Source organism: Acomys russatus, chromosome 8 (assembly GCF_903995435.1).
Source record: "Acomys russatus chromosome 8, mAcoRus1.1, whole genome shotgun sequence".
In the NCBI taxonomy this organism is placed as follows: Eukaryota; Metazoa; Chordata; class Mammalia; order Rodentia; family Muridae; genus Acomys; species Acomys russatus.
The window spans coordinates 18,713,372-18,741,029 of record NC_067144.1 but is presented as its reverse complement, the minus strand read 5'-3'; the positions used below and the strand labels follow the sequence as shown (position 1 = coordinate 18,741,029).

The following is a 27,658-nucleotide window of genomic DNA, read 5'->3' as shown; positions in this document are numbered from 1 at the left end:
CCCCACAAAAGAAAGCTGAACAGAGCCACAGGCAGGAGGGTTGGGAAAATAGGGGCCGAAACTTGGCCTTCTGATGTTTGATTTGCAAAGCTTGCTGCTGTCCCAGTGAACTTTCCACGGACAGTGAGCTATGAGGTCAGATGTGCACTTTTCGTCAGTTAGGTGCCTATAACATGGACAACAGAGCTTTCAAGTCAGCCCACATCCTGGCCGGTCAGTGTCCTTGGCAGTTCCCACTTCTCAGTCAGAGGGCTCACCCTTTGCCCTAGAAGCCTGCAGCGTAAATACCAGGCATTGTTTTCTAACTCATATGCAACTAGAGTTTGTCTAGTGTTTAACACTCCCTTAAGTGCTAGGAAGAGGCTCTTCCTGTACTCAGACTCAAAGCCTAATGGCTGGAAGGTTGAACATACATGCTCTTGACCTTGAGTTTCGATTGCCCATGAGCCTGGAGGGCTGTCAGCCTTGGGAAGGGGTGGCTTTCACTGTAAGACAAAGGGGGCAGATGATAAAATAAAAGGGATGTCTTTAAGGAAGTTGGATTTTATAAACCTTATACAAGAAAAACGTGAAAGAGAACTGGATGAATGCTAACTCATCCAGAGGCGCTTTTGAGCGACAGTGACAGGGGCTTTGGTTCCCTGCTTGAAGAAGAAGACAGTGTGTTATAAAGGAAGATGTGGGTGTTTTGTGTGCACAGGCTCCAGCCCAAACAATCTGCTTCAGGTTGGAGAATGCAAAAACTACTGCTGTATAAGAACCATTTAGCAATCGAGAGAGAGGGGAGGAAAGAGGAGGGGGAATGCCCTAAATTGTTTCAGTCTTCAGAACCATAAGAGCTGCCACCAATCATGAACATGAACACACCGTGTGCCACAGGGAGTGCATGTACACTGTGTCTGGGAAGCTGGTGCCATGGGCCTCCTTTTACATATGTGTCCACAAGGTGAAGAGAGTGAGTGTGCTGGGCTCTTTGAACGAGATCCTGTTCTTCTGTCTACACTGGTCTAAGAAGCCTCAAGACCTTGGCCTGAGGATAGTTGTTAATGGGGCCACTTAGGAGATGCCACTGAAAGCCCATAAAGACAAGGAAATGTCTGGAACTTGAGGAGATAGAAAAGTTCAGAAATCAATGGACTTGCAAACTAAACCTTATTACTGGACCAACTTGAGGAATCCTAGGTTTTGCACTAAACAGCAGTGATAACTTTGGACAATTTCCATAACCCTTCTTGTTTTGGTTTGCTTGTCCACACAGTACGTGCTCATGGCGTCTCTGTGGTTCTTTTTGGTTTCTAGTATTTAATCCTTGTATGTTTCGTTGACACATCACGCCCGTGCTTGAGTCCTTTCTCATTCTTACTCTGTCAGACATCCCAACTTTTTTTTTCAAGGGCAAAGGGTTAAGAAGGTAGAATTTCGGGTGAATTGAATATACGTTTGTAACTTGCTCTTCTGCCTACTAAGCCAGATGGTCATAAGCAAATTCTCTTCTCCTCCTTCTCTCTGCCTTAACATGCTGCTGATCTTTCACCTGTCTCCATTTCATTGCACAGGTTATTTTAGGGTTAAACGAAATAGCATGACTATGACACTTAGCCTACAATCTAGGAGATTCCTGGTAAACACTGGACCCTCTGTTTTATTGATTTTCACAATGTTCTTTTTTCTCCTACCCCTACATTTTTTTGCCACCTCTGAAATCATGTATCTTATAGTTTATGGTGTGTAGTAGTTTAATAAGCAGTAGCTTTTTTTTTTTCCCTTCCTTAATGATACAAAAACTAATGATGCATTTTACAACTCATTAAATGTGGCATTTCCCCAGCGTGGTTCTTATCCCGAGGGTCTCATTTCTCTGTGGGGATGCCACCTTCCCTAACTTCTTACAGGATTTATTTCTTCTTTAGCAAAGCAAAAGTAGGGAAGGAAACAGCTGGTAAGGGATGGTCTCAGCCATCATCTTGTCTGGTTTGATTTTACTGCTGTTGAAATAGAGGCCAGGGAAAAGAGAAATCTGAAAAAGACCTGAAGGGAGCCTGGATCTTTGGATCTGTCACCCAGAGCTCTTGCACATGCCAGCAGTTCCTCAGCTACGACTCAGTCATGTTGAAGAAGCCGGGACCCAGTTGGATGATGAGTGTGTCTAAGTCATATATGGGTTTTGGGGAACACATTTCCACACTAGAGTTCCAAGGCTAAAAAGACTGGCTCATGGGCCCGTCTCGTATTTTCACACAGAACGGTAGAGTTTCAGAGCAGCGCTATACTGCTCTCACCTGTGCAGTAAATAGGTCTGCAAGGCACCGTGCTCTCCGGAGGCAGCGTATTTCCTCCAGGTTCTTTGTCTATGATTTCAAGAGCTGACAGCATGTGGATGACTGTGTCTTCCATTGTGAATGGTTTCTGCAGTCTGGCTGCTCCCAGGTTTGCACAGCTGAGCCAAGTGACAAATCAATCACACCGTCCAGACACTTCATTGACTCACTTATTTACTCCATCGCCTCGCACTTCTGAACACCTGCCGCCTATTAGGCACAAGTGTTCCTATAATCTCCGCTAATAATCACCGGGTGGCTTAAAGGGGTCGCCGAGATATACATTCTACAGATGGGAAAGCTGAGGATGCAGTGACGCTTTAAGGACTTTTGATTTTAGACACTGATGAATCTTCCAAGGGAAGATAGTGGCACGGCATTCACACCAAGAGAAAGCCTTATAGCTGTAAAGAAACGTCTTAGTATTGAAATCACAGTATGAGTTATTTTATAATAAAAGCTGTGGACAAATACAGCATATAGACAAGAAAAATGACATTGAGTGAGAGTCTACTTGGTACTGGAGGCTGAGACAAAAGGATTATTATGAGTTTGAGGCTAGCCTGGAAAACATGAAGTCCAGGTCAGCCTAGTCTACAGAAGTAAGATACTGTCTCAGATTTTAAAAAAGCTCTCTGTATGCCGTTAGGTCTCATTATCGACGGTGTTGTTCACTTGTTACTGAGCCAGAAAGCCGTGGATTGGACATGTACATTGTGTCATGTATCATTACAACTTCCAGGGCTTAAGGATATCCAGGTGGTCTGGTCTTTTTCTGGCTTCTACAAATGCACATTTTCCTCAGTTGGTTTTAGTGTGCGATTATGTATATTTAAAAAGCTATATTGATTGAAGGCTTTACATCTAGAAGTTTCTAAAATGGGTTTTTAAAAATTGATAATTATAAGACACTGTAAATACAGCAGAGCATGTGCAGTCTTGTTTTCCAAAGGGTTTTCTCCTTGACTGGAGGCTCCCTAGTCCCCTGGGTGATGTCTCATGTTCTGTGTGTTGGGCTGTGGACATTGGAAGCCATGGGCAGGGTGCCTTGGTTCTAGCACAGCAGCCATAGGTATACCTACTGTTCCTTTTACTGACTAGATAGAAGGACACCATGGCCTAGAAAAGTGGGTACAAGATTTTATGTTTACTCTGGAAAATTTAAAGTTTCCTAGCTTTGTGAAGACTTGTTTTCCCTGGAGAAAACTGAAATAGTTCCCTTCTCATTTAGGCTTTTCAGGCATCTGGCAAGACTTCTTCACAACGTGCCCAAAAGTCCCAGGACACCAACACCAGGCTTGTTTGTCGGCAGCCAGCAGTCTGGTTCCGATCAGAAACGCTGATCAGCCTTCAAAAGCTAATAATTCCTTTTTTTTTTTTTTAAATAAAAGAGGCAGTGCAAGGACACTTGCTTTTTCCCTAGCTCCATGTGCATAAGAGGGAGCTATCCACTGCCTCCCTGGATGTCACATCTGTGTTTTATGGACTCTGAGTTGTTGTTGGCTGAGCGCTGGTTGGTTGTGCCCTATGCTGTTTCCCATTCATTCATTCAGTCATTCATTCATTCAGTCAGTCAGAACACTGACTGACCTCAGGGAACTCCGCCCCCTGTGGTGAGTCTGCTTGTCTATATGAGAGCTGCTAAGAGAAGCAAAAGGGCATGTCTTCTGTGATCTCCAGAACAGTAGCTACTGGCCACTTTCAGTGTGACTAACATAACTAAGGAGCAGACTGTTAAGTTTCCTATAATTGGAATTTTAGAAGCCACACACAGCAACTGTCGGAACTGGGTATCAGTGTGCCAGAATGCCACCCGTCCATCCTTATAATTTACTGTGCAGACAACCGTAATGATGTGCTCTTTGAATCATGCGCATGAAGTGGAGAAGGTTTGGCTGTAACCGGGGTGCCAAACTCAACACGTGACTTTGGGCTCCTTCCCATCGCCATCCTCAGTTAAACCCTTTATGTAAATGGAAGAAAGTCTAGAAGCTTCTGGAGGACTTTCTATCCCTGACACCTCGAGTCTGCTGGTTTTATCCTTGGGGGTGGCGGGGTCCTCTAGAATGGGTGTGTTTTGTCATAGTCCAGTGCTCTGAGAGGAAGGATGTTTCTTGCCTCTGTTTAGCTCACCTGTACGGGCTTGTTCGTGCAGCTGTTTCTAGTTATTTTGCATTAGGAGAGTAGAAGGAGGTGATAAGAAGAGAAACTTTGCTCCGAGAAATCCTGGGAAGGCGGTTGGTGTAGGGTGGGGATGCCTCCGGAGTGGTGATGTCGCATGGTTGAGTGCGGGTTTAGAGGTTGAAGGATGCAGTCAGATACCAGAATAGGAGCCAGGAGGGCAAGACTGAATGAGGAATCAAGAGGGTCTTCCCAGGGCTGGCCCATTTAAAAGTCATTGTATGTGTGCTGGGATAGTCCCACACATGGGGATTCTGGGGAAAGTCCCTTTGAGTATGTTGACCGAGATTTTCCCCTACTTTTGAAACTGTGTTTCCTGTCCTTTCCAAATGGGAACAGAAACATGGTCACACAGATACTTGGCATCTAGTCCCACATGTGCCCCATAGACTAAGGCCTGCTAAGAGCTCTGGCTTACAGCCAATAGTTCATGTACCCGAGATACCAGGGTGATGCAGGGAGGTGTAGCATGACTCAGGTATCATTCATCATGGCTACCGAGACAGACCTCCTCTTCACTGAGAGTCAGTGGGAGGTCTTTAGACAGGGCCTAAAGCACAGACACGCTTTAAGGTTAAAAAAAAAAAAAAAAAAAAAAAGCAGGAAACCAGTAACTGCTTCCACAGAAATGATGTGAGATAGCTAATGCGTTACTTTTTTAAGGGAGCTGCAGTTTGCAAATGTTTTACCCTGAGTTGGCTTGGTCTTTACTGGGACAGCTTTGAAGTCTCTACCTGAAGAAGGTCAGTTCAGAGAGCCGCTGACCCAGAGTTGCCGAGTTGGTCAGAGTGCAACCCTAATCCTTAGTCTGGTGTCCTTCCTGTCAGTTCATGGGCTCCAGGAGGGGCATGGGCTGGAAATGCTAGGAGAGAATTGTTACCCAGAGGGACACGTCCTCAACATGCAGTTGGTGAGGATGCCAGCAACATCCGAGGTAGACTGCAGAACGTGGGCATTCCACTCAGCTTCGAGGAAATCACCATATGTATGTGACCATGTAGTCCTTGTCTTTCTGTGCCTGGTGGATTTCACTTGGTAGATGGTCTCAGTTCTATTTGTGGTGCCTCAAATCACAGGGTTCCGTTGTGAATATGTTCTGTCTTGTATTTATTCATTCGTCAGTTGACAGGCACAGCTGGCCTCCATTTCTTGGTTGTTGTTGAACAGACTGTGGTGAGCATTGGGGTGCAGCTCTCTCTTTGACATGCTGATCTCCTCTCCTCTGTGTTTATAACCAGCATCATAGGGTAACTTCCATACTGTTCCGCATAGTGCTTAGACTGACTTAGATCCCAGCAACAATGGATAAGCATTCTTTTTTCTCTGTATGCTGATCATACTTGTGTCTTTAGTCTTTAAAAAATTATTTAATAATCCATTATTTAATAAACCCATTTTAGGCCATGTATATGCTTTTGTTCATATACTTTAGTTCTTTTTTTTTTTTTCTTTCAAGACAGGGTTTCTCTGTATAGTCTTGACTGTCCTGGACTTGCTTTGTTGATCAGGCTGGCCTCGAACTCACAGCGATCTGCCTGTCTCTGGCTCCCGAGTGCTGGGATTATAGGTGCCCAACAAATCATTTCTTTTAAAAGAAGAGCAGGTAGGAGCCAGGCTCTCAGTGCACCACCGTGCCTGGTCAATACAGTGCTGGGGATTGAACTCAGGGCCTTGTGCATGCTAGGCAAGCACTCTATGAACTGAGCCACATCCTCAGCCCCAACAAGGTGGTTCTTAATTATGATTTTGATTTCCTCCATGATTGGCAACGGTGGGCACTTTTCATATGCCCATCGGCCATTTGTATGCCTTTTGAGGAATAGTATATTTAGGCCCTATTTTGAAATCAGTTTATCTGCTAGTGTTCTGGGAGCCTATCGGATTGTAACCTCCTGTGACATGAGTAGTTCCTTGGTTGTGTGGAAGGTTTTTATTTGTTGTGATCTCGCTTGTTTAGTTTTGTTTTTGCTTTTTGTGCCTTTGGGAACATCTAAGAAATAAGTGGAGGGGGAGAATCCGATGGAAGTTTGCGGACTGTTTCTGCCTCCCTCCCTTTTTCCTCCTTGTCTCCTTCCTGCTCTTCCTTCTTTTCTTCCTCCACTTCTGAGACAAGTGTTTGTTTGTTTGTTTGTTTGTTTTTAAAGCTATCCTCATATTTTCAGTTGTCCTGCCTCAGCCTTCTGACTGCTGAGACGACAGATATACACCACTGTGTACAACTTGACTATTTGTATGGTCTTTATGTATTAAAAAAATAATTTTGATATATTTCAGGGTGAAAAGTTAAAAACTGTAGAAAAGTGTAATGAAGACAGTCGGTTATCCCCTAACCCCACAGCCCAGAAGTGCATTCGCTTATAAGTATCAGGATCTGATCCGAGCCCCAACTCAGAAGGTAAATGGTAGTTGACTTGAACAGTCTTACCTGATCCAACCTGACAAACAGAGTGCCTGTATGGTCCATATCCTAACGTTTACTTTACAGACTTTTGGGTGGCACTTTTGTGAGATTCAAGATGACTTAAAATGTGAATGGCTGACTGCTATTCTATTGTCATCTAGCTTGTGCTATCTAAATAAACAGTCTCCTTCCATGGCTCCTGGGGTGGACACCATAAGAAGAATTGCTAGGTATTTATTACACCCAGTGTTACTATTTCGAGTCACAGTACAAAACCGTCTTCTGGAAAGGTGCAACAATTTTGCTTCCCCTGGCAGGAAGCAGATCAAGGAGATAACTGCACCCAGGCCAACACTGAGGGTTCTTGCCTTCTCAAAATCCTAAGTTTATGTTTTAAACTGTCTCATTGTTTACGATAGCATTATTATTGATAATAATCAATAATATTGATTATTAATTAGGTTGACTACTTTTTCAAATATTTCTTATCTGTTTCCTTCTTTTATGAAATGCATGCTCATATTCTTTCTATGCCTTTCAAACAGTGAGCAGTATTCTTAGCTCCTCTCTCCTGTTTTTTACAGCTGTGTTCTCCAGTAACTCATTTTCCTGGTTAATTTTGTTCACAATCTTAAAAATCTATATAGGCCACTTTGTGTTAACTGGTCGACTTTGTTTTTGCCTATTCCACCTTTTAAAAATTGTGATTTTCAAAATATCTTATAAAATCTAGTAGGGAAGCTGAACCACTATTTGTCTTTTTCTAAAAATATGTTTAAGTATTTTCACACATTTATTCTTCTAGTTAAGTGTCTAGTAGAAAATCCTGCACTGTACATACCATGTACTTAGAAATTCACTTAGCACATATTCACTGTGATAAATGGCTCATAAAGAGAAACACAGTGATTTTATTGCCTCCTTAACATCTCAGACTCTTGGAGCAAACTCTATTTGCATCCATGGCAAATATTTGATATTTAATGGAAAATTAAATTTTCTGCTGTAGAATAACTTTATCTGTGATAAACAGTACATTTTTTATTTGCCACAAAATTACACCCAAGTGAACAGATGTATAACAGTTGGTCCTCAGCTTTAAATGTTTGTCTTTAAAATGTCATTCACAGATGTTATCATATCCACAACTTAATTATTAAACCTTTAAACCGTATGAAAGTTTAGAGATCCTGTATATAAAAGATTAACATACAAATGAAGAAATTTGCTTTTTTCCCCCATTCTGACAATAAATAAAAATTAAACATAGAAAAACATTTAGAAAACATTAGTAAAATTAGCAATAACAGCACGTTTCAGAAATAATCACTGTGTGTGTTATCTGTATGTGGTTTTTATACAGATATAAACCCATATTTATGTGAATGAAATCATCTTCTACCTTCTTTTCTATGATCTGTTTTTCTCATTTAGCAATACAGTGAAGTTTATACAGAGGTAGTTAGTGTTATAGTTAGCAACTGCTTTAAGTGGGTAGATCTCCGCTTGTGTAACTAATCCTCTGTGGTCAAACATATGGCTCATTCCTGATTTTTCGGTAGTATAAAGCTGTGTGAAATACCCTAACACTACTGGTCACACTGACCTGGTCTTAGCATATGTGTGCTGTGTGCTAGGTACATGTGTACGTTCTTCAATGGGCAGAGAAACCCTGCGCCCTGGTTCTAATAAGGACCCCCTCTTCTTCAGGAAGCTGGAAGAACAAGGTAGACCACATGTCCAGCCTCCTGCAGGTGTTCTACTCAGATTGCTGGGGCCAGTAAGGAGGTCGTTTTCAGAGCACATACAGGAGAGAATCTGAGCAACTTGCAAGTTGATGGTCCTGGTAGCAGGCAGAGGTTAGGGCCTGAAGTTTGTGTTATATATGAGGAACAACTTAACTGCTCTCAGTTCTTTTTCTATGATCCCCTATTCACTACTGCCAGACAGTTCGAAGCCAACCAAGGGAAAGACCTATAGGATGCGGGCTTCCTCAGGCTTCTAGTCCCCTTTTCTAGAAGGCAGTTAGTTATGGTCCCCTGTGGGGCTCTGAAGTTGCCTGCAGGTGATCGTTTGGCTCCATCACCTAGACAGTGGTCCTGCTTTCAGCATATATGATCATGATTCTTGGAAATGTCACCTGGGTCTGCGTGTCTTTGCATGGAACACAGATTCATAGCAACAGGGGAGGACAGCAGTTTGGAAAGAAGTGACAAGGCCAACACCTACAACTGTGTCCATAGAAATTCAGAGAAGCCATGTGGATGGGACCCTGTGAGCAGCATGACTTAAAGATGTGTGGTGGGATGATGAGGCACACATTTCTGTTCTAGCTTTGTGAGTTACTTCATTCATTAACACTGTGATGGTTTCTGACCTCTTTCCTGATCTTGGCCACTCGCCAGCTCATGCTGGGTTCTGGTCATGCCAGCTCCACAGGGAAGCTTTTGTGCCTTATCTCTAACAGATATTAACTCAATCTTTATTACTCTGGAGAAGGTTCAGGTCACAGGAAAACCTGCCTTGACTTCGCTGCCTTCCTGTCTCTGAGATGCTGCCAACAGATTCACCACTGTCCTGCCCAATCTAAGACCTTGCTGATGCTCTGCTTACTGCTGTTTCATCACCAAGTCCCTTCTTAGTCTGGAGTTTTGGCTTGTTTATCCTTTTGTACATTTCTGAGTATTTCTCCAATATATCGAAAATGTGTTTCTTAAATGATATTGAAATTACATGTCTTGACTTTCCCCTTAAGCCAAAAATTCCTTGCCATCAGGAAATATATATATATATATATATATATATATATATATATATATATATATATATATATATATATATATATAATTCCCACAGTAATGGTACCTTTGACACACACACACATACATTTTTCAATAAATGTTAAACTTAATCAGGCGTGTTTAGGTGGCTAAGACAAAAATCTCCAGGACAGATTTAAGATTTGATCAAAACTCTAGGAATTGTTTCAGGGCCAACCCACCCTCTTCTGATATGGCTAACTTGTTGATTTATAAGTCCAGACATGGGTTAGGTGATTTATAGGGTTTGTGCTACTTCTCTTCCATGGAAGCTGAGTGTGTGTGTGTGTGTGTGTGTGTGTGTGTGTGTGTGTGTGTGTAGAAAGAGAGACGCAGGCACACAGTCCTTTCATACTCTCTGCAATTATTTGAAAGCAGTATCATGCCAAGTCTTTTGATTGTCGGTGGCAGTCAGTAATCCTCATTTGCCTACGTTCTTCCAGCATTTCGTTACACTTGTTGGTCTTCAGGACACACCAACTTTTTCTTCTCAGCTGTTTTCTCATTTGGTTCACATATTCTGGGACAGCCTGGACAGCAGCCACATTGTGTAGCAATTATACGTGACTTCAGAACCGAGGACAGCGGCACGTCTGCCTGGGAAAGGGAGGGCGCTTTGGTTTGCAAAGGTTCCCTTAGCTGTTGGAGGCTTGGGTGTGTTCCTTCTCATCGGCTTCTGCCCTGCAGTTCTGTAAGCCAGCTCACCACTGTGACCCTGATTCCTGGGTACAGTCTGTGCTGGTGTGTTCCTGTGGCATTTCTCCCACTCGTGGGACATAATGCAGGAACATGGAGTAACCTTAAGCCCTGGGCAGAGTGTCTGGACTGCTCTGTGTGCAGGTCTTGCCTTGAGCTGCTCAGATGGCTGCTGGGTTGTTGTTGTCATCAATTTGTTTTTTGTTTTGCTGTTGTCTACACGTGTCCACGTTTCAGGACACGGGACACGGACAAGAGAAGAGAGAGTATGGAGAGGTGCTGGACCATTCCAGGTTGGGCTGCTTTTAGAGTCAGTAACTGGCATTCTTGCTGAGAAGGAAGAGGAGGAGAAGGAGGAAGAGGAAGAGGAAGAGGAGGAAGAGAGCCAAGAGTGAGAGTCCTAAGGAGCAAAGCAAGCCTTCTGCATACCTGAACTGCTACAGCACAGGCCTTCCAGCTCTCTATAAATATAATAGCAAATATATTGCTAGTATTTAATAGCTGAGTGGCGTTCATCACCAGCAGCCTTATGTTCGGTGTTTACTTGCGGGTCCCCTGCCAGGCACATTGTTCAGTGATACAAAAAAGATAACAAGTGTCTCATCCTCTCCGTTCCTGCCATGTAGCATGAGCGCTTTAAATAACCCGCTCAGTTCGAATCCAGGGGCGGGGGTGGGGGGGGTGGGGGAGGGGGAGGTGGTGTGTAGACAGAGATGCACTTCTGAAGTGGTCACATTCTGGTGTTTGCATTCCATTAAAGGATGCCAAATTCCCAAGGGAGGGAGAGAAAGAGTCTGTGTGAATTGCAGTTGAGGTCTCAACTCTGGATAATATTAAGTCCTGTGAAGAATAAACAGAAACAGTTTGCTCATTAGCTGGGCTTAGAGAGGTGTTACCCACATGTTTAAAGTGCTAATTATTAGTGATCTTTAATAGAGCTAATTTGGCAGTGGCAAGTATTACACGTTTCTTCTTTTCAAAAGTAGCCCATTAGCCAGGCCTCTATCTCTAATATTGACTTTGGAAGGTAATATTGAAACTGGCTACAATTAAAGTTCGTGTGGAAGCTCGGGAGGAGAAGGACAAAGGTGATGGTAGAAATCTTCAGAAAGGGTGCACTGGAGGAAGTGGCACAGCAGTTATGGCAGTGCCTCTGTGTGGAAGGCTCTATGGCACTGTGGGTCTGAGGGGGTCAGGCTTAGTCCCTGCAGTTAAGCACTAGCTGTACTCTAGGCAGTAAAAAGCTACTTGGATAAGCATCTGGTCCTGCCCTTAGGAGTCTAGCTAGGACCTAGTGAGGGAATCAGATGTGGCAGAGGGCAGTGGTAGTAAGGAGCGACCTGCATGCGGCAAGAGGAGCCAGGCCATCCTGGTGTAGTAGCAAGTTAGAAAAGGTGTTTAGGAAAAGCATGCTGCACTTTAGTGTGCAGAAAGTGTCCCTCATATTCAAGGATATGTCAGAGTTAGAAGAAGAGAAACATCAGCTCTCCTTTCCATAAGAATGCATACCCTGTTTATCTTCCCAAGTCCCTGGCTACTGCTTAATGTTGTATAGGCCTGGTCATATGGGAAAACTCAGTATTTAACAACTGCCAGAGAGGAGCCCTTAGTTTTCCGTTGCATGTACACAGAAAGCACTCTAGCCAAGGATCCTGAGTGACCTTTGCTTAGGAGTTGCACGGCCAGAGAGGAGGATTCTGCCACACTGCTTCACTTCATACCTGCAGGGTAGGGAGACAGGGTGTCTCCAAGACTGTTTGCACTTGTGGGTGGTGAGGATGAGGAAGATTGGCTGGGCCTTCCTCAGGCTGGGGGAAAGGCCTGGGGGACTCCACGCTCTGCTGTGTTCTCTTGTTGACATGAGTCCGCCCTGTCCCTCTCAGCCAGATATATTTCTCTCAGCACATACTTCCTGACTCAGTGGTAGGTGTTTTAAGGAGAGCTCCAAGAAACATATTTACACTTGCTGGAGTTTTCCAACAGGCCGTTTCCTCAATAGCCCCTTCACATCTGTAAGGAGGAAAAAAGATACTCACTTGACATGTGCACGTGCATCTTCCCGTTCAGCTCTCACTCTTTTTCTTGTCACCCCCCCCCACTTCTGTCCCTTCCATTTTCTTTTCTTATGTTAAGATAGGAGAGAAAAGAACAAGGAGATGGAGATCTTGCTTCTACTACTAATAGGGTCTCTGCCAACCCTGTCCGCCATTACAGACAATGCCTGCTCTAAACCTTCTAGTCACTATGCAGGAGGGACCATGCGAAAATCCCAATCTCTCTCTCTCTCTCTCTCTCTCTCTCTCTCTCTCTCTCTCTCTCTCTCTCTCTCTCTCTCTTCTGCAACAGGGTTTCTCTGTGAAGCCGTGGCTGTCCTGGACTTGCTTCATAAACCAAGCTGTCCTCAAACTCACAAAAATCCCCCTGCCTCACCCTCCCTGAGTACTGGGATTATAGGCATGTGCCACCACACCTGGCTGAATATCTCTTTTATGATTCAGCTCTATGTAGGATCTTCACAGGGTCTTACACAAATCACTAACCTGCTGCTGGCCTGGCTAGCTCCTGCAAGCAACTCAGAAGAAACGTCCTAAGGGGCTCTCTTGGAACTTAAGGGAAGATCAGCAGAGGCTTCTAACACCAGCTTTGTGTCTGGATCTTTCATGGCCTCAACTACAGATCACAGGGGTGACCTGGAGGCTGATGTCAGAGACTCCTGGGTGCAGCCATCCATGTTCTGAGCCACAGCTTTCCTCTGGGAGCAGCCAGACGCTCCTTTCCCTCCCTGCTCTGCCTCTTGATGCAGCCTAGTCTGACTCTCTGGAACTCCCAAGGCACAGGTAGTTTCCATGAAGAGCAACTTCTGGGAATCAGAGCTCCCGGTTCTGTTCCCCTATCCAGCAGGTAAAGTACACATCCATGGCACAATGCCCATGTCCCCTCCTAGCTGTCTTCTGTCCTTCCCTTATTCAAAACCTGATCCCGATGCTCCTGGGTGAGCCTGTCCTGACCATCCACCTCAGGATCACTGCTGAACTCACTGAACCCCATGTATGTTTGGCTTGGTATTTCCTGAGTCCCTTTTGTGCAACAGACATTGTGCTAGGTGTGGGGACAAGACAGGGAGGACAAGGTCTTTTCTCTGGAGATGTCAAGATCAGTTAATGAGTATTGAAATGAAAACACATAAACGCATATCAAGAACAACAAGGAACAACTGGGGGCAGCTCAACTTGATTGAGAGGTCAGGGAAACCGCACAGAAATGAGGGATCTGAGAGAGATTCAGGAGGTAGAGTCCACATCATTGGATGTCTGAATTGAAAAGTGTGATGGAGAGGTGAGTGTTTAGGATGCTGCCCATGTTTCTGTTTGGGTGTGTCAGTAATGGGCAATACCCATTGTCATGTAGAGCGGATCCCGGATGGATAGCACCCATTTGTCAGGATAGCATGGCTATGGTGTGGCTAGGTGGAGGGTAGGATGGGTGGATGGAATTCTTGATCAGAATCTCAGTGTCTTGTGTTTTACTTGGAGTCTGGTAGATATTCAACATTAGGGGAAAATGAACATTGGGTATTTGGGGCTGTGAGTTATCAGAGGACAGAGGGTGGGTCTCCCCATTACTGCGGGGAGTTTCATGAGATGAGTACCATGAACTCATGGCATAGGGAGCTCCCTGGGTCAGCACCTTCCCTTTCCCTGATCCTTGTCCGGTATTGCTTGGTGTTCAAGGCTTTGTGGGTCGAGGATCAGCGGGGATAGAGAGGGATAAATTGGCTCTCCTGTCTTCTAGGATCATCTCAAAGATGGCCTTTTGTACTGTAAATATGATCACTGGCAATATTTATGAGAGCAAGGAGACAGAGCTTAGGAAATAAGAAGCAGCATTTTGCTGTGAAATTAAGGCATTTGCTGCCTGAGGGAATGAGTTAAGGTACTGGATTCTGAGCTTTGGGTGGGCATGGCTTATCAACATTCATGCTGCTCCAAAACAAGAAATGGCCTGAAAGAGGAATCATGAAAACACATCTCTTTTTTTCTTTTTTTTTTTTTTCTTAATTTATTCTTGTTACATCTCAATGTTTATCCCATACCTTGTATCCTCCCATTCCTCCCCCTGCCCATTTTCCCATTATTCCCCTCCCCTATGACTGTTCCTGAGGGGGATCACCTCTCCCTATATATTCTCATAGGGTATCAAGTCTCTTCTTGGCTACCTGCTGTCCTTCCTTGAGTGCCACCAGGTCTCCCCCTCCAGGGGACATGGTCAAATGTGAGGCACCATAGTACGTGAGAAAGTCATATCACACTCTCCACTCAACTGTGGAGAATATTCTGACCATTGGCTAGATCTGGGAAGGGGTTTAAAGTTTACCTCCTGTATTGTCCTTGGCTGGTGCCTTAGTTTGAGCGGGACCCCTGGGCCCAAATCTGCCTATCATAATGTTCTACTTGTAGGTTTCTAGGACCCTCTGTATCCTTTTATTTTGCTATTCTCCCATGCGTCTCTCATTTAGAGACCCAATAGGATGCCTTCCCCTCTGTCCCAGTTCCTGGTAAGTGAAGGCTTTCATGGGACATGCCCCTTGGGCTAGTATGCAGATATAAGTGAGTATATACCATTTGATTCTTTCTGCTTCTGGGTTAACTCACTCATTATGATCATTTCTAGCTCAATCCATTTATCCACAAATTTCGGGAATTCCTTGTTTTTAATAGCTGAGTAGTATTCCATAGTGTATATGTACCACAGTTTCTTTATCCACTCTTCTACTGAGGGACACTTAGGCTGTTTCCATGTTCTGGCTATTATGAATAAGGCTGCTATGAACATGGTTGAGCAAAGTTTCTTGTTGTGTGCTGGAGCATCTTCTGGGTATATTCCAAGGAGTGGAATAGCTGGGTCTTGAGGAAGCCCTATTCCCATTTTTCTGAGATAGCACCAGATAGATTTCCAAAGTGGCTGTACTAGTTTGCATTCCCACCAGCAATGAAGGAGTGTTCCTCTCTCCCCACATCCTCGCCAGCATGAAAACACATCTCTTGAATAATCTTTTATTACAGCATGGAATGTAAGTGATGGACTGCAGCTATCTCTGAAACTCTGGGCAGGAGGAGGAGTCTTCTCATGGTGGGTCAGTAGGAGACAGAGCAGGCTTAGAGCTGATAATAAAAACCTTGCTTAGACCAAGGTGAAGGCAGTTTCTCTGAAACTCTCTTTGCCTCACAACGCGTAATTGGAGTCACCTGGTTCTTATGCAGGTTCTGATTCTATAGATCTTGCATGGGACCTGGGACCCTGGATTTCTAGCAACTTCTAGGTGATGGCCATTACTTTGACTAGCAAGACTGTGGCCATTACTTTGACTAGCAAGACTGTTAGGAATCCCTTCAAAGTGACACCAAGCCACTGATTTAATGCTGTGCAAAATACATTTGTCTTGTTACAGGGCACCCTGAGAGCTCATTTAGCTAACACTGGGTTGAGGTGTGATTTTGATGTTTCCCTCTCCCCAGGGTCAAACATCAGTCTTTATTAAGTATTTATTATGTGCAAGGTAGGCCTTGTGTTAGACTGTGGTAATACCAAGACAAATAAGAAGTAGATCTTGCTCTTCAGGGGGCTTCCAAGCAGAGCTATACAGGTATGCCAACAGGACAAAGGGTTGTAATCAGAGACAGGGCATCACCTGCACAGAATGCAACTCACAGGATAGAAAGAAGAGGCAGGGACCACAGCATCGGGAACTTGGCCATTTTAGTGGAGGGCTAGGGCTCAAACCCACCTGGAGCAATGCTGGAAAGCCTACACAGTCACTCTTAAATAAGTGCAAATTGTGGAAGTGTGACTGAAAACCAGAAGGAAATAAGAGCAATCTCTGGGTTTTCTGGCAGCTTACACCTTTGAACGCTCACCAAATGCTCACTCAGTTGTTTGTTTCTGTGTTTATTTCCATCACGATTGCTTTCTGAAGGAGATTGGCACAGGGCCCAAGCACTCCACTTCCTTAAGGGAGTCACTGCTTTCCCAGGCCCGAGAAACCACGGGCAGGGCCCATGGCATGAGGCCCGGCCCTGTTCTTCCTTAGGGCCAGAAGTGTATGCTGGGTGCCAGAGTGAGGCCCATTGGTGTTTTACACATGAGAAGCAGTGAGGAGGAAAATGTGAGGAAAACTAGGAAGCAGTGCGATCATGTGGCTTGAGGTGTAGGGCAATGAAGAACAGACACAGGGCTGAGAGGAGACCCGACTAGAGGGCCCCGGGGGAGATGGTGGTGGTAATTTTTACTTCCTTAATAGATGCAGAGCATTTCAACTTTGCTAATTAACAGAACAGCAGGCTTGTAATTCTGACAGCAGCGGGACATGAATGTGGTGGGTTTAGCACTGAAAGCTAGCCAAGCATGCCTTTGTCCTTAAGAGAAAGCACAGCATCCACATTGGGTCAGGTCCACCAGGGTTCCTGCTGACTTGTTTTGTTTTCTCTTATAGGGGAAACAAGGAGTCAGGGGCTTGTATTTCTTCTCAGGCCTTCTATAGAGGGAGTGAGGGATCTACTGTTTCAGCAGGCTTATCCTAAGGAAAAGGCTGGCTACCATTGCTCTAGTATTCACAGCGTAATAGTGCTATCGGATACACTTTGTGTCAGAAATAACAGTTGCAGTGCAAGCTGCCTCCTGCAAGGCATGCGTACTTACAGAAGTTCTAGTGTCACTTTTCTTCCATTTTGACAACTGGTCTACCTGCAAAAATTCCAGTCTCCATTGTATCCCAAGAAAGAAAGGACTTCCCAGATCCAGGGGAGTTGCTCTAGTTTTTACAAAGCACACTGAGACTGAGTGAAGAATTTGCTTCCAATACATCGTTCCAAAACATGTTGATCCGATAGTGGGAGCATTGTGAAGGTCTATAAATATGAAGCAGGAACTTTAACGGCTCAGAACATTAGAGCTGAGAGATACCATGCATAACATTTACCAGCATCTCTAGAGCGTATATGAGAGGTGCTGCTGCTAACCTCATGTACCTCACTTTTGGAACAGCTAACTTTCATCCAGTCATTTATTCTTCCATTAAATACTTATTGACCATTTACCAGGAGTCTACCAGGATGTGTACCTGGTAGTGAAAACATGTTCCAATTTCATCGGTCCTGTTTGAGTTGGTGCTCAGTGAACTTACCCTTTATTGTATATTCTAACAGCTGGTTTCACAAGGTCCCTGAGGGAATTGATACATAGGCTCTTCAGCCAGTGCAAATAGGTTTTATATGCAAGGTCACCAGTTTCTGAGCCCCTGGGCTAATTAGTTTAGCTCTACTTGGCTTAACATAATGCGTGTATTGTTGGAAAGTTATTTGTAATTCAATTTTTGGCAAATGCAAAACTAATTTAAACCACTAAGGGAACTTTTATTTAAAAAGACCCCCAAGCCATATGTTCTTACAATGTGGAAAATCTTGTTTCTGCTGTTGGGAATGATGGCTTCCTAGTGATGGATTTAGTGAATCTGGCCACTTTGGGAGCTCTTCTGATGGACACACAGTCAGGTGTACAGTCCCACAGTAGTCTCAACTGCCTGGGGAGGCCTCTGGCCCAGGAAGTGGAAGCCTGGGACTCTGAGAAGAGGCCAGTTCAGGACGGACATTTATCGGAGCCTGTGATCACTAGCTACATGGAGGACCTGTTTGCCATCCTCCAGCCCCTGGACCTTGGAGTGAGAAGACAGAGAGAAGGATAACACTAACCCTCACCACCACCACCACCCCGCCCCCGGCCTGCAGATAACAGTGGTTTGTGCATAACATACCCAATCCTTTTGCTGAGTTGCTACGGCTGGCCTTGAACTTGCAATCCTCCTGCTTTGACCTCCTGAAACGCTAGGATTACAGAGCCTGTACCACCAGGCCTGGTTTACTTTGAACTTGTAAATAATCTGTAAATAGACAGGATCAAATTTATTTTTTGTATTAGTTTTTCTGTGGAAATTAAGTGTGCATTCTGGTGCAAGGAGAGTATTTAAAAAAAACTGAAAAAAATCGATTTCACTTGTAAAAATAATCTGTTTTGATACTGCAGTGTCATTTTTCTACAAACGCTTCATGAGTTAAAGATGACTGAGAAGCTAATAATGTTTCCTTCTTGTGTGAGATAGAAAACAAAACTAAGTAGGTAACAGGAACTGTTTGTGAATTTTGTAATTATTGACGCTAATTAGTGTCTTTCATGAGAGGCAACAGTTTTTGATGTGGGAGATCAGGTAAGGATGCCTATCTCAAGGAACTAAGGCCAAAGCTATAAAACAAGGCTGCGGTCTTTGAAGTCAGACTCCTTCCTAGCCTGTCTTTTTTCTTCATTGCAGCTCAGTGAGTCTGCAGCTACTACTCCACATCATACACTGTGTGTCAACTTCTGAAGAGGCATAATTGCTGAATAAAAGGTTCACTACGCCAGGGAAACATGAAAGAGAAGAAATGCAATAGTCAGACACTGGAAATTTAATTGGGCTTAGATTATGACCTCTGACCTTGGACACTGGCATTTGGTGACAAGTCTCTTTCTCTTCCTTGGTTGGGCTGCATGGGGCATGAAATTTCCTTTTCCCTGGGCTAGTGAACTAATTCCTGGATTGTTGGTAAAATGTATATGATGTTGAGAGACCAAGAGATGGAGAGTGGCTTACCCAGCATGCTGCTCTCCTTTGTAGGTTTCAGACTTGGCCTCACAGCCTGTGGACAAAGACACTAGAACAGTGTGGTCCCTGCCTCTATTGCACTGAGCTGATAGAACTGCTTGCCTTATGAGAGCCATTGTGTGATGGCTTAGTGATAATTAATACACAAGGGAGACCCCACTTACAGCTCTAAGGGTGTAAGTGTGGGTGGTTCTCTTTCAGAGTTCTGTAAAGCACTGGGGTTGACTGCCAGGGTCACCATGGGCTAGCCTGAGGTGTCTGTGTGAAAGTTGATCCTCCCTTCCCACACTCCTCATACTGGGCTGGGTTGCCCCTTTACTTCAGGACTACAGTTTCTCTAGATGAATCTTTCTTTTCTAGTTTTAGAGAGCTCTAGGTGTCCACCTCCAGCCCCTAATAGGAGCTTGCTTAGATCCTGGAAAGCACTTTACAACCATGATATAAGACTTGAAGAACCACACAGGACAAGTACAGTTCCTCGGGATATGTGTGTCTATTGAGGACTTCTAGTGACGTTAGGGTTGGTGCTGGGGCTGGGTCATCGTCATCAACTTTGCTTCCCGCTATCAGATATTTGGTTATTTTCCCATTTGTAAAATGAAGTCTAACAGTCTATACGCAAAAAGATGTCATTTAGGGTTCTGTAAACTCCCTTGATACCAGTGAACTAATTCACCAGGTACATGCTCCATGCTGTCTGTGTGTGACACTGTGCTGGACAACTAGAGATACAAACATGCTTTTAAAACGTCTTACAATTTTCAAGTTGCATAACCTTGGGGCAGGGGTTTTGTACTCAGTGGGGGTGCCTGAGACTATGCTCTCTTGAAAAGGGCCAAGAGAAGATAGCTCTAACCTCATCACAAAGGGGCCTCTCTATGTGCTGGGCTGGGCTGCAGACCTGCACAAGCCAAGGTGATGGGTCTGTGAGGCCGGGAGTGGGACCTTGGGACCTAGCTGGTAGGTAGCTGACATCTTTACTCTCTTTCTGTTCTGTTGTCCCACAGGATCTTTTCGGAATGATGGTTTGAAAGCTTCTGATGTCCTTCCCATCCTAAAGGAGAAAGTGGCCTTTGTGTCCGGTGAGTATCTGTGTATGCTCCTTTGAGGTAGACCTCAGGAGGTTGTGTGTGTATGCTCTCGTATGTGATCACTCACTGTCCTATGTGAGAGGAGACATGTTAGCAGTTAGGCTTGTGGCTGCTTCCTCCCTGTAGAGGAAGGGGGGCTCTGACCTCACCTGGAGACTGTGGAGGGGACTTGCAACAACAGGCAGGCCCACCCGCACCTCACACACTGCTGCCTGACTCACCTTCCAGGTGAGGCCACTGTGGCACTGTGAGAGGTTCCAGTAGGGAGAGTATCTACTCTACATGTCCCCCAGGGATATATATGTTGTTTCCTAGTGGATCACAAACAGGAGATTAATTTGGGGGTGGGGGCTTCTTTTTATCTGTTGTCTTAGCAAGTGGAACTCAAGTGTTTGTATTGTCAAGTTTTGTTCTTGTTTGTTTTGTTTGTTTGCTTTGTTTTGTTTTCTGAATAGTTAATTCCCAAATATTTATTCCTCACCTCTCCCCCAGCCTATCATATGCACCTGGGCCTCTCGGCATCTAATTTGGCCATCAGCTATCTGCAGCCTTCAAGTCAACTACTGCTTCTTGTAAATTGTTTGATCGGAACCTAGCTATACATGTTTGGTTAGGTAAAGTGTATGTTTCCCATGATGTCACAAACGTGGTGGCTTGAATTGGATTCCTTCTCGATCAGAACTTGGCCCGGGCTGGGTGGTGACAGTGGCAGCAGTTCAGAGAGAAGCCCTGGTGCTACACCTTATAGACAGAGCCTTTATGTCTGGATGGTTCTTCTTGTCTGCATGAATGACCATGGATCCACAGGCCAGGAGGGAGCAGCTCCCACAGTGTAGTAACTCATCACCCCACAGGCACTGCTAGCTGTGCTGATGTGTGACAACTATCTTAGAGGGAAAGGAGAGGAGAGGGGGGCGGGGTCCTCAGTGGAAGGTTTAAGTTGCCTCCACCTTACCAGAGAGGACAGAGGCCAGCCAGTGTGGTACAGGAGGGGAGTCAGCCTTTGTAAGATATTATGCACATTCTGCGTTAATTGGTGAGACGGTATTTTCTCACAGTTGTTGCTGTTAGGACAACAACGATCCAAAAGCTGCCTTGCCCTAGTCGTGTTAAGTACTGAGCCCCTCAGCACCAAAGATGTCGAGGCATAGTAGGACAGCCTTCAAGGGAATCCTATGTGTGATTCCAGCATAGAGACATGTATGTGACAAGCCTCAAGGTAAACTAGGATTTGGAGTACTTACTGAATTGTGGAAAGACCCTGTGTGGAAGTCCTGGAGGTCTTTTTGCATCGATGTGCCTTGGGTCTCATAATCTTGACTCCTAGTACGGGCTTACAGCCCACTTTCTTCTTGTTTATGGCCCTTAGTTAAGATGGTGTCCTTCCTATCCCTTTGGTGTCCTGCTGATGCTCCTGTTTATCCCATACCAGGTGTTTCTCTTCCTGAGTGCCTTTCCTACACCTGCCATCTTGAGCCTCTCCTCCCCTTCTCAAGTCACTTTCCACTTTCCCTTCTCCAGGGGACCTTTTAGACTTAGCCTATAGCTTCTGACAGCATCTTGTTCAGCATCCATTCAGGGATATGAAGGCAGACATAGTATGTTCTGATGTAGGGACCCTTATTTCATTGTTTGTGGCTTGCTTTTCCTTGTATGGTCAACTGGAACATGAATGGGGCCCAGTCGGGCCTGGGAAAGCCTACGAAGAGGTAGGGAGTTGTCTTTATGGAACTCATAGAAGCCGTTTGCCAGGAAGGCAGTCAGGGACAAGGCAGGTAGGCACTTCCCAGAGAGGGGAAATGGCCTGGCAGCATGCCACTCACCTCTGTGTGCCTGAATGATCTGACTCATCTGTGCTTGCACTGTCAGGAGCTTCGGAGCTTAGGGAATGGGGACGTTGCCCTCCCTCCCACACCCATGTTCCTGGGAAGGGCCCTGAGGGTGATTGGGAAATCATGACTGACTGCATCCGAAAAAGAAAACAAAAAAAAAATTACTTCCCTATTCTGTACACACACTGACTCAGGAAACAAAGCAGGAAGCTGAAACATAGTAGAGAAAACCCCAGTTAAATAGTACAGCGTGATGGTTGTGTTTCACTCTGAGACCAAAGCAAGGTGGATGGTAGGGAGAGAAATGGACCATTAGTCGTGCCCGCCCTCCTCTGCCACCCTCTCAGCTTTGGCCAAGTGAAAGAAAGCATGTTGCCATGACAACGGGCATCTGGAACAGTCCAGGGCAGCCCAACCACTTCTGCATGTGGGCATGTAGGCGTGTGTGACAGTGGCTGTGTCTGTCCCTCAGTGTGCCTCTGTTGTCCTAGTCCTGCTGCACCGTGTTCCGGGACTCACAGCTGTGGGGGTCTGGCCTCCCACTCACAGCACCCATATCTTTCCTTGCTGCCCAGCCCTCCCATGTGGGACCCATTGTGTCTCTAGGATTGCCGCATGCGTATGCCCTGACTTTGGCCACTTTCCGGTGATTCTTTTCTGGTTTTGGATCCCTTGCCATCGTTGGTGATGCTTCTTGCTACTGGGGACAACCTTTTTTGCACTCTGGACCCCAAAGTTTCAAGATGTGTTCCCGTTTCCTAAGATGGCCTTTGACAATGAAGAGAGAAGTTTGGGAATTATTAAAGTCCTCCCCTCAACTTGGACCATCCACCAAACCACATTAACATCTTAAGGCTTTGTAAAATCCTACAATAGCCAACTTTACCTAGTCTAAGGAGGCATTTCCAACTACAAAATAACCCCATTCCCTTAAAAAAAAAAAAAGTGTGTGTGAATCCATTAAAATCTTGCAGAGCTATTGTTATGTGGATCCAGCTTCCTGGGATGCGCCTCCCTCCCACACTACTCCCATCTGCCACCCTAACTGGAGCCTGAGGCCTCCTGAGAGTGTTAGTCTTCCCCCTACTTCAGTCAATGAGACATCAACACTTCCCCAGCCCTGCTTTCCTGTCTACACAGCAGGAGAGCCATTGACATTTCTAGAATTCCCAACGTTCCCCCTCCCCCAACCCATCCTCTGCATCCTTATCCTGTCACTCCTACCACCAACGCCTTGTACAGGGAGGTAGAGGGCAGGCGCTTGCTGCATAAGTGAATGGTGCATCTGTGATGTTTTAAACATGTCTTGTTTCCTTTCACCTAATGTGCAACAACTTTAGCATTGGAGCTTCCTCATGCTTTATCTCTGCTGATCTTCTGGTGTCAGTATCCATCTCAGTTATCAGTGATGCAACCTCATGGATGCTCAGCTTCTGGGTACCATAGTCTAATCTTGTCTCCACTGTGGCCAGCCATAATTTTGACCTCTGATGTGTCTGTCTGTAGACTTGTTCTCTTGCCTTTGACCCTTCCTGTTTCCCCTCTTAGTTGACAAAGGATACATGTCAGCAGACTCCTCTTCTCTGGGATCACCTGATGGATCAAAGCAATTAATTCATACCTGTACCAGCTCCTCTCTGTGCACAATGGTTCTGTGGCCTTCTCCTCAGGTGGCTGTGATCTCTTATTTTACTCTGAGACAGCCTTAGCTGTCCTTCTCTGTGATTTTATTTTCTTCTACCTCATGAGCTCCGCTTAGAGAGAACAGCATAGCCCTATCAGCTGAATGCTGGGTCCTCCATCTTGTGCCCACTGTGAGGCCTTATTCCATGCATTGTCCCCTGCCTTCCCGCATAATGTTTCTCTTCCTCTTTGTTGTTGGTTGCTTTCTTCATTCTGAAAAACACAAGTTTGTTCCTTTGCCTTTTCTTGCCTCTTGATCTACACAAAAAAGACATCCTTGGTGAAAAAACAGGCAATTTCCCATTGTTGCAGGCTCCCTACATACTCAGAACCTTACCTCTAGCTGAGATTCTGGAGCTCTTGTCTCCAAGGTAAGCACTGGCCTCGTGTTGACAGGGGGACCATACCAGCCAACCCACCAAACCACCTTGTCATCTTTGCCCATGAGAGTCTCTGCTCCTCAGGGTCCCATGGCCCTAGTCACCAGGTGTCCCTGGAAGGTCAGGAAGAAAAGCAACAGTTGTGTTGGACAGACAGACAGATAGATGGAAGGACAGATGGATGTACACATACCCCTCCAAGACTGAAAGTGCTTAGAGTGATAAGGTCAAGGCTAGCAGAGAAGGCTGTCTGAGATCCTTCTAGCTTTTGAGAACCCGCCTGTTGAACCCTTCTGTTTGTTTTTTTCATGTGGATTGTGGATCACAGTTGGGAGATAAGGACCTCTCCCAATGCATGAGTTGGGAGGTGGTCATCGATACCAAGGGCTATGGCCAGAAGTATGAAAGATCTGAATTTGGGGAGCCTGTGGCTCGACTCTGTATCCACACAAATGCACCCTGCTAGGGTAGAGAGGCAACTGGATGCTGGCTGTGCTTAGTGACTTGATTTTGTTTAATCCATCCTTCTCTCATGTGTGTGTGTGTTTGTGTGTATGTGTGTGTGTATCTTGTTGCTTATGCACATGTATGTCTGCATATACAGATGCCAGAGGTCAACACTGCTCCTCAGTTGCTCCCTACCTTATTTTTTGAGATGTGGGCTTACATCTGCTCTAGTTCACTGATTGGCTACACTATCTGGCCATCACGTTCTGAAGATCTGCTTGTCTCTTCTTCCAAATGCTAGGGTCATAGATACTTACCATCACGCTTAGACTTAATGTGTGTGCTGGGGAATCTGAACTGAGTCCCATGCACGTGCAGAAGGCCCTTCACTTATGGAGTATCTATCTGGTGTCTACCCTCTACAGCCTCTTTGTTCTTCGGGCTGTTCTAGACTCACTGTTTGCCAAGCTTCCCAATGACACCTGCGTGCTTCTTAACTCTACGATCAGAGGGAAGCGTTACACCCGAGCTCACACTTGGGAGGGACCTGGGCCGCTCGGACATTTAGGAGATTGTTATCTCAATGAGCTAAGGCAGGCTCCTTCCTCGCATCGCTATGGAGCTATGGCCACACGCCCTCCATCTTTCTCCTATTAAATTCCCTTCGGTCCCCACTGTGGGAGTGTCAGCGACTGCTTGAGATACAGGTGTGCACCTGGGATCACGACACAGAGATGGGTGGCCTTTGATTAGCAGGGAGGGTCGGTGTGCTGCAGGGAGACAGTCATGGCACTCCAGCTTCAGCCCCATCCAATCCCCCTGAGACACTTGGCCGGCTCTATATAATGTTAGAGTCTGTGAATGAGTGAATTTTAAAATCACACAGTAGCAGCAGAGGGGAAGTTTGGAAAAATAGAGCAAAGAAACATCGGCCACCTTGAATCGTGTCCTGATGGATGCTCTGAGGCTGCTCATGCAAGCAGCTCCTGGAGTCTAATCCCACACCACTGGAGTCTGCAAAGAGAAGTGACTGGAGGTTAAATTTCCAAGACGAAGCGCTTTTGCCCAGCTTGTTTTCTCAACAAGAACAGTCACAGCCACCATCTTATCGTCTCACACGTGCACGGGGGTTGGGGGGTGGGGGGGTGGGGGTGTGCTCCTTTTCACAGTGTGCCTCCCCCTGCAATAATGCTGCAGTGTGCCAATCGTCATCTTTAATCATCTCTAGATAAGACCACAGAAATCTGAAGAGACTTGCCTGAAGTCATAGACCTTAACCTTCATGTGGCTCCTACCTGCTCTGAAGCAGTGTCTGGTTTCTCTGGGCACTTGCAGCCTGTTCTTTTGACATCCCAACACATTATTTATTTATTTTTTTATCTGTACTCGACTTTCTTGGATGCTTTTCTTAAACTCCCTCCTCTCCCTCCCTCCAGGGGGGCGTGATAAGCGTGGCGGCCCCATCCTGACCTTCCCTGCCCGAAGCAATCATGACAGAATAAGACAGGAAGACCTGCGGAAACTTGTGACGTATTTGGCCAGCGTGCCAAGGTAAGGTGAAGGGGAACTGTCTGTGGGGAGGGGAAGCTGAGCTGGTGCCAGTGAGCTGAGACAGCCACTGGGCCTGCCAGGGGCTGTGGATTGGATTCTAATTGTTCCTGGAATACCATCAGCCATTGTTCCCATCATCCCCTTTGCTCCTGCTGTGAGATTCATCTGGAAGCCATAAGTGCTGGCAGAGGTGAGAGAATCCCAGGCTACAGGGACTGGTGTGGGGCCTGCAGCAACGGGAAGCTGTTGCTTATTTACTGGGAAGGTGTTGCTTATTTACTTTCGTGAGAACTTCTGCGTAACTCATGCTGGCTTGCTTAATGGTTACTTTCCGAGTCTCGAAATGGATGTATGGTCCTTGGATCTGGTGGCAAATAACTTCTCCTGCGTCACTCATCTCGAAGTAGCACATGGCTTAATATCAGTCTTCCCTTTTCAAGCTGGGGGATATTGCTGAAGATTGATTATTGGAGATAGGAAGTGAATCTCACTTTGTATGCATTAATCACACACACACACACACACACACACACACACACTATGGATATATGTAATACATGTATGATATTAAGCTTGGGGTATGTAAATGGCTCCTCCAGGGCGAAGGGTGATAAGGAAAACACTGTCTCGATAGGAAACACTCCCAATACCACCCTAGACGTTGCTCATAGAGGACATGCCACAGACATGCTTTGCTTTATGTCTTTGAGAAGGGAAGGAAGAGCCTTTTGACTAGTTAGGATGTAAGAGCCAGAAGAGCCCTTAAGAACAGTCTAGGCAAATGTGTGTGGCATTCCAATTATGTATTTAGGGATCGGGTTGACATTGGATGTGAGTGGCTCCTGGGGATGCTGCAGAGCCTGTCTGGGACACGGCCCCCGCTGGCTGCAGCCCTGGTACTCATTCCTTACCCTTGCTCTTGGTTGGCAAAGATGCTGTTTCCTGTCTCCTAGCAGAGTGGACGCCTGTGGAGTGTCAGTTGTGGGAGATAAGACATGGTGCCTTGGGCTTTCCGAACTTTCATTTTATGGGATAATTAGTAAATTCTGCTCTGTCTTTGCAAGGAGACCTGGGATATTGCTGAATGTCCTGATTAAGTTCTTGAAGCAGGTGTCAGGTGAGGCAAGCAGTGCGTCCCAGAGAGCCCCAGGGGAGGAAGTGTGCCGGGATTGGTGGATGTGGACAGGCAGGTGGTGAACGGAGGTTTAGGTACACCATCACAATGCTAAAACACGTATTGAATAGGACAGTGAGCCCCAGAGAGCTCAAAGCAGAGGACTGTAAACAGAGTTGGAAAAGGATCTCTCTTTTTTTTTTTTTTTTTTCTTGATTCTATCCACTGGGGTCGTAAGCGCCAGTAAAAGAACTTTGGATTATGCCCAGAGAAGTTTTAAAGTATGAGTGCATAAGAGTGAACTGGAGAAAAAAAGAGCCTGGAGGTCTTTAGGGAGAAGAAATATTCCCGTCTGACTCAGAGCAAGGAGGTGGTTGAAGTAACCCATGGTCATGCTATCTGATTTGGTAATTTAGCCTTGTTGGGGCTGAGCAGTTTTAAAAAGTGCCTTCC

At 45.5% G+C, this 27,658-nt stretch overlaps 1 protein-coding gene across 11 annotated transcripts in view; it reads left to right on the top strand.

The window, feature by feature from the left end:
- The window catches only part of Kalrn (kalirin RhoGEF kinase), a 609,660-nt gene that overhangs the window by 152,025 nt on the left and 429,977 nt on the right, over positions 1-27,658 (top strand). For all 11 annotated transcript variants that reach the window (XM_051149844.1, XM_051149845.1, XM_051149843.1 and 8 more), the window contains exons 2-3: positions 20,115-20,189; positions 25,977-26,091. In XM_051149844.1, coding sequence (XP_051005801.1) covers positions 20,115-20,189; positions 25,977-26,091 — 190 coding nt within the window. The remainder of the gene's footprint in view (positions 1-20,114; positions 20,190-25,976; positions 26,092-27,658) is intronic.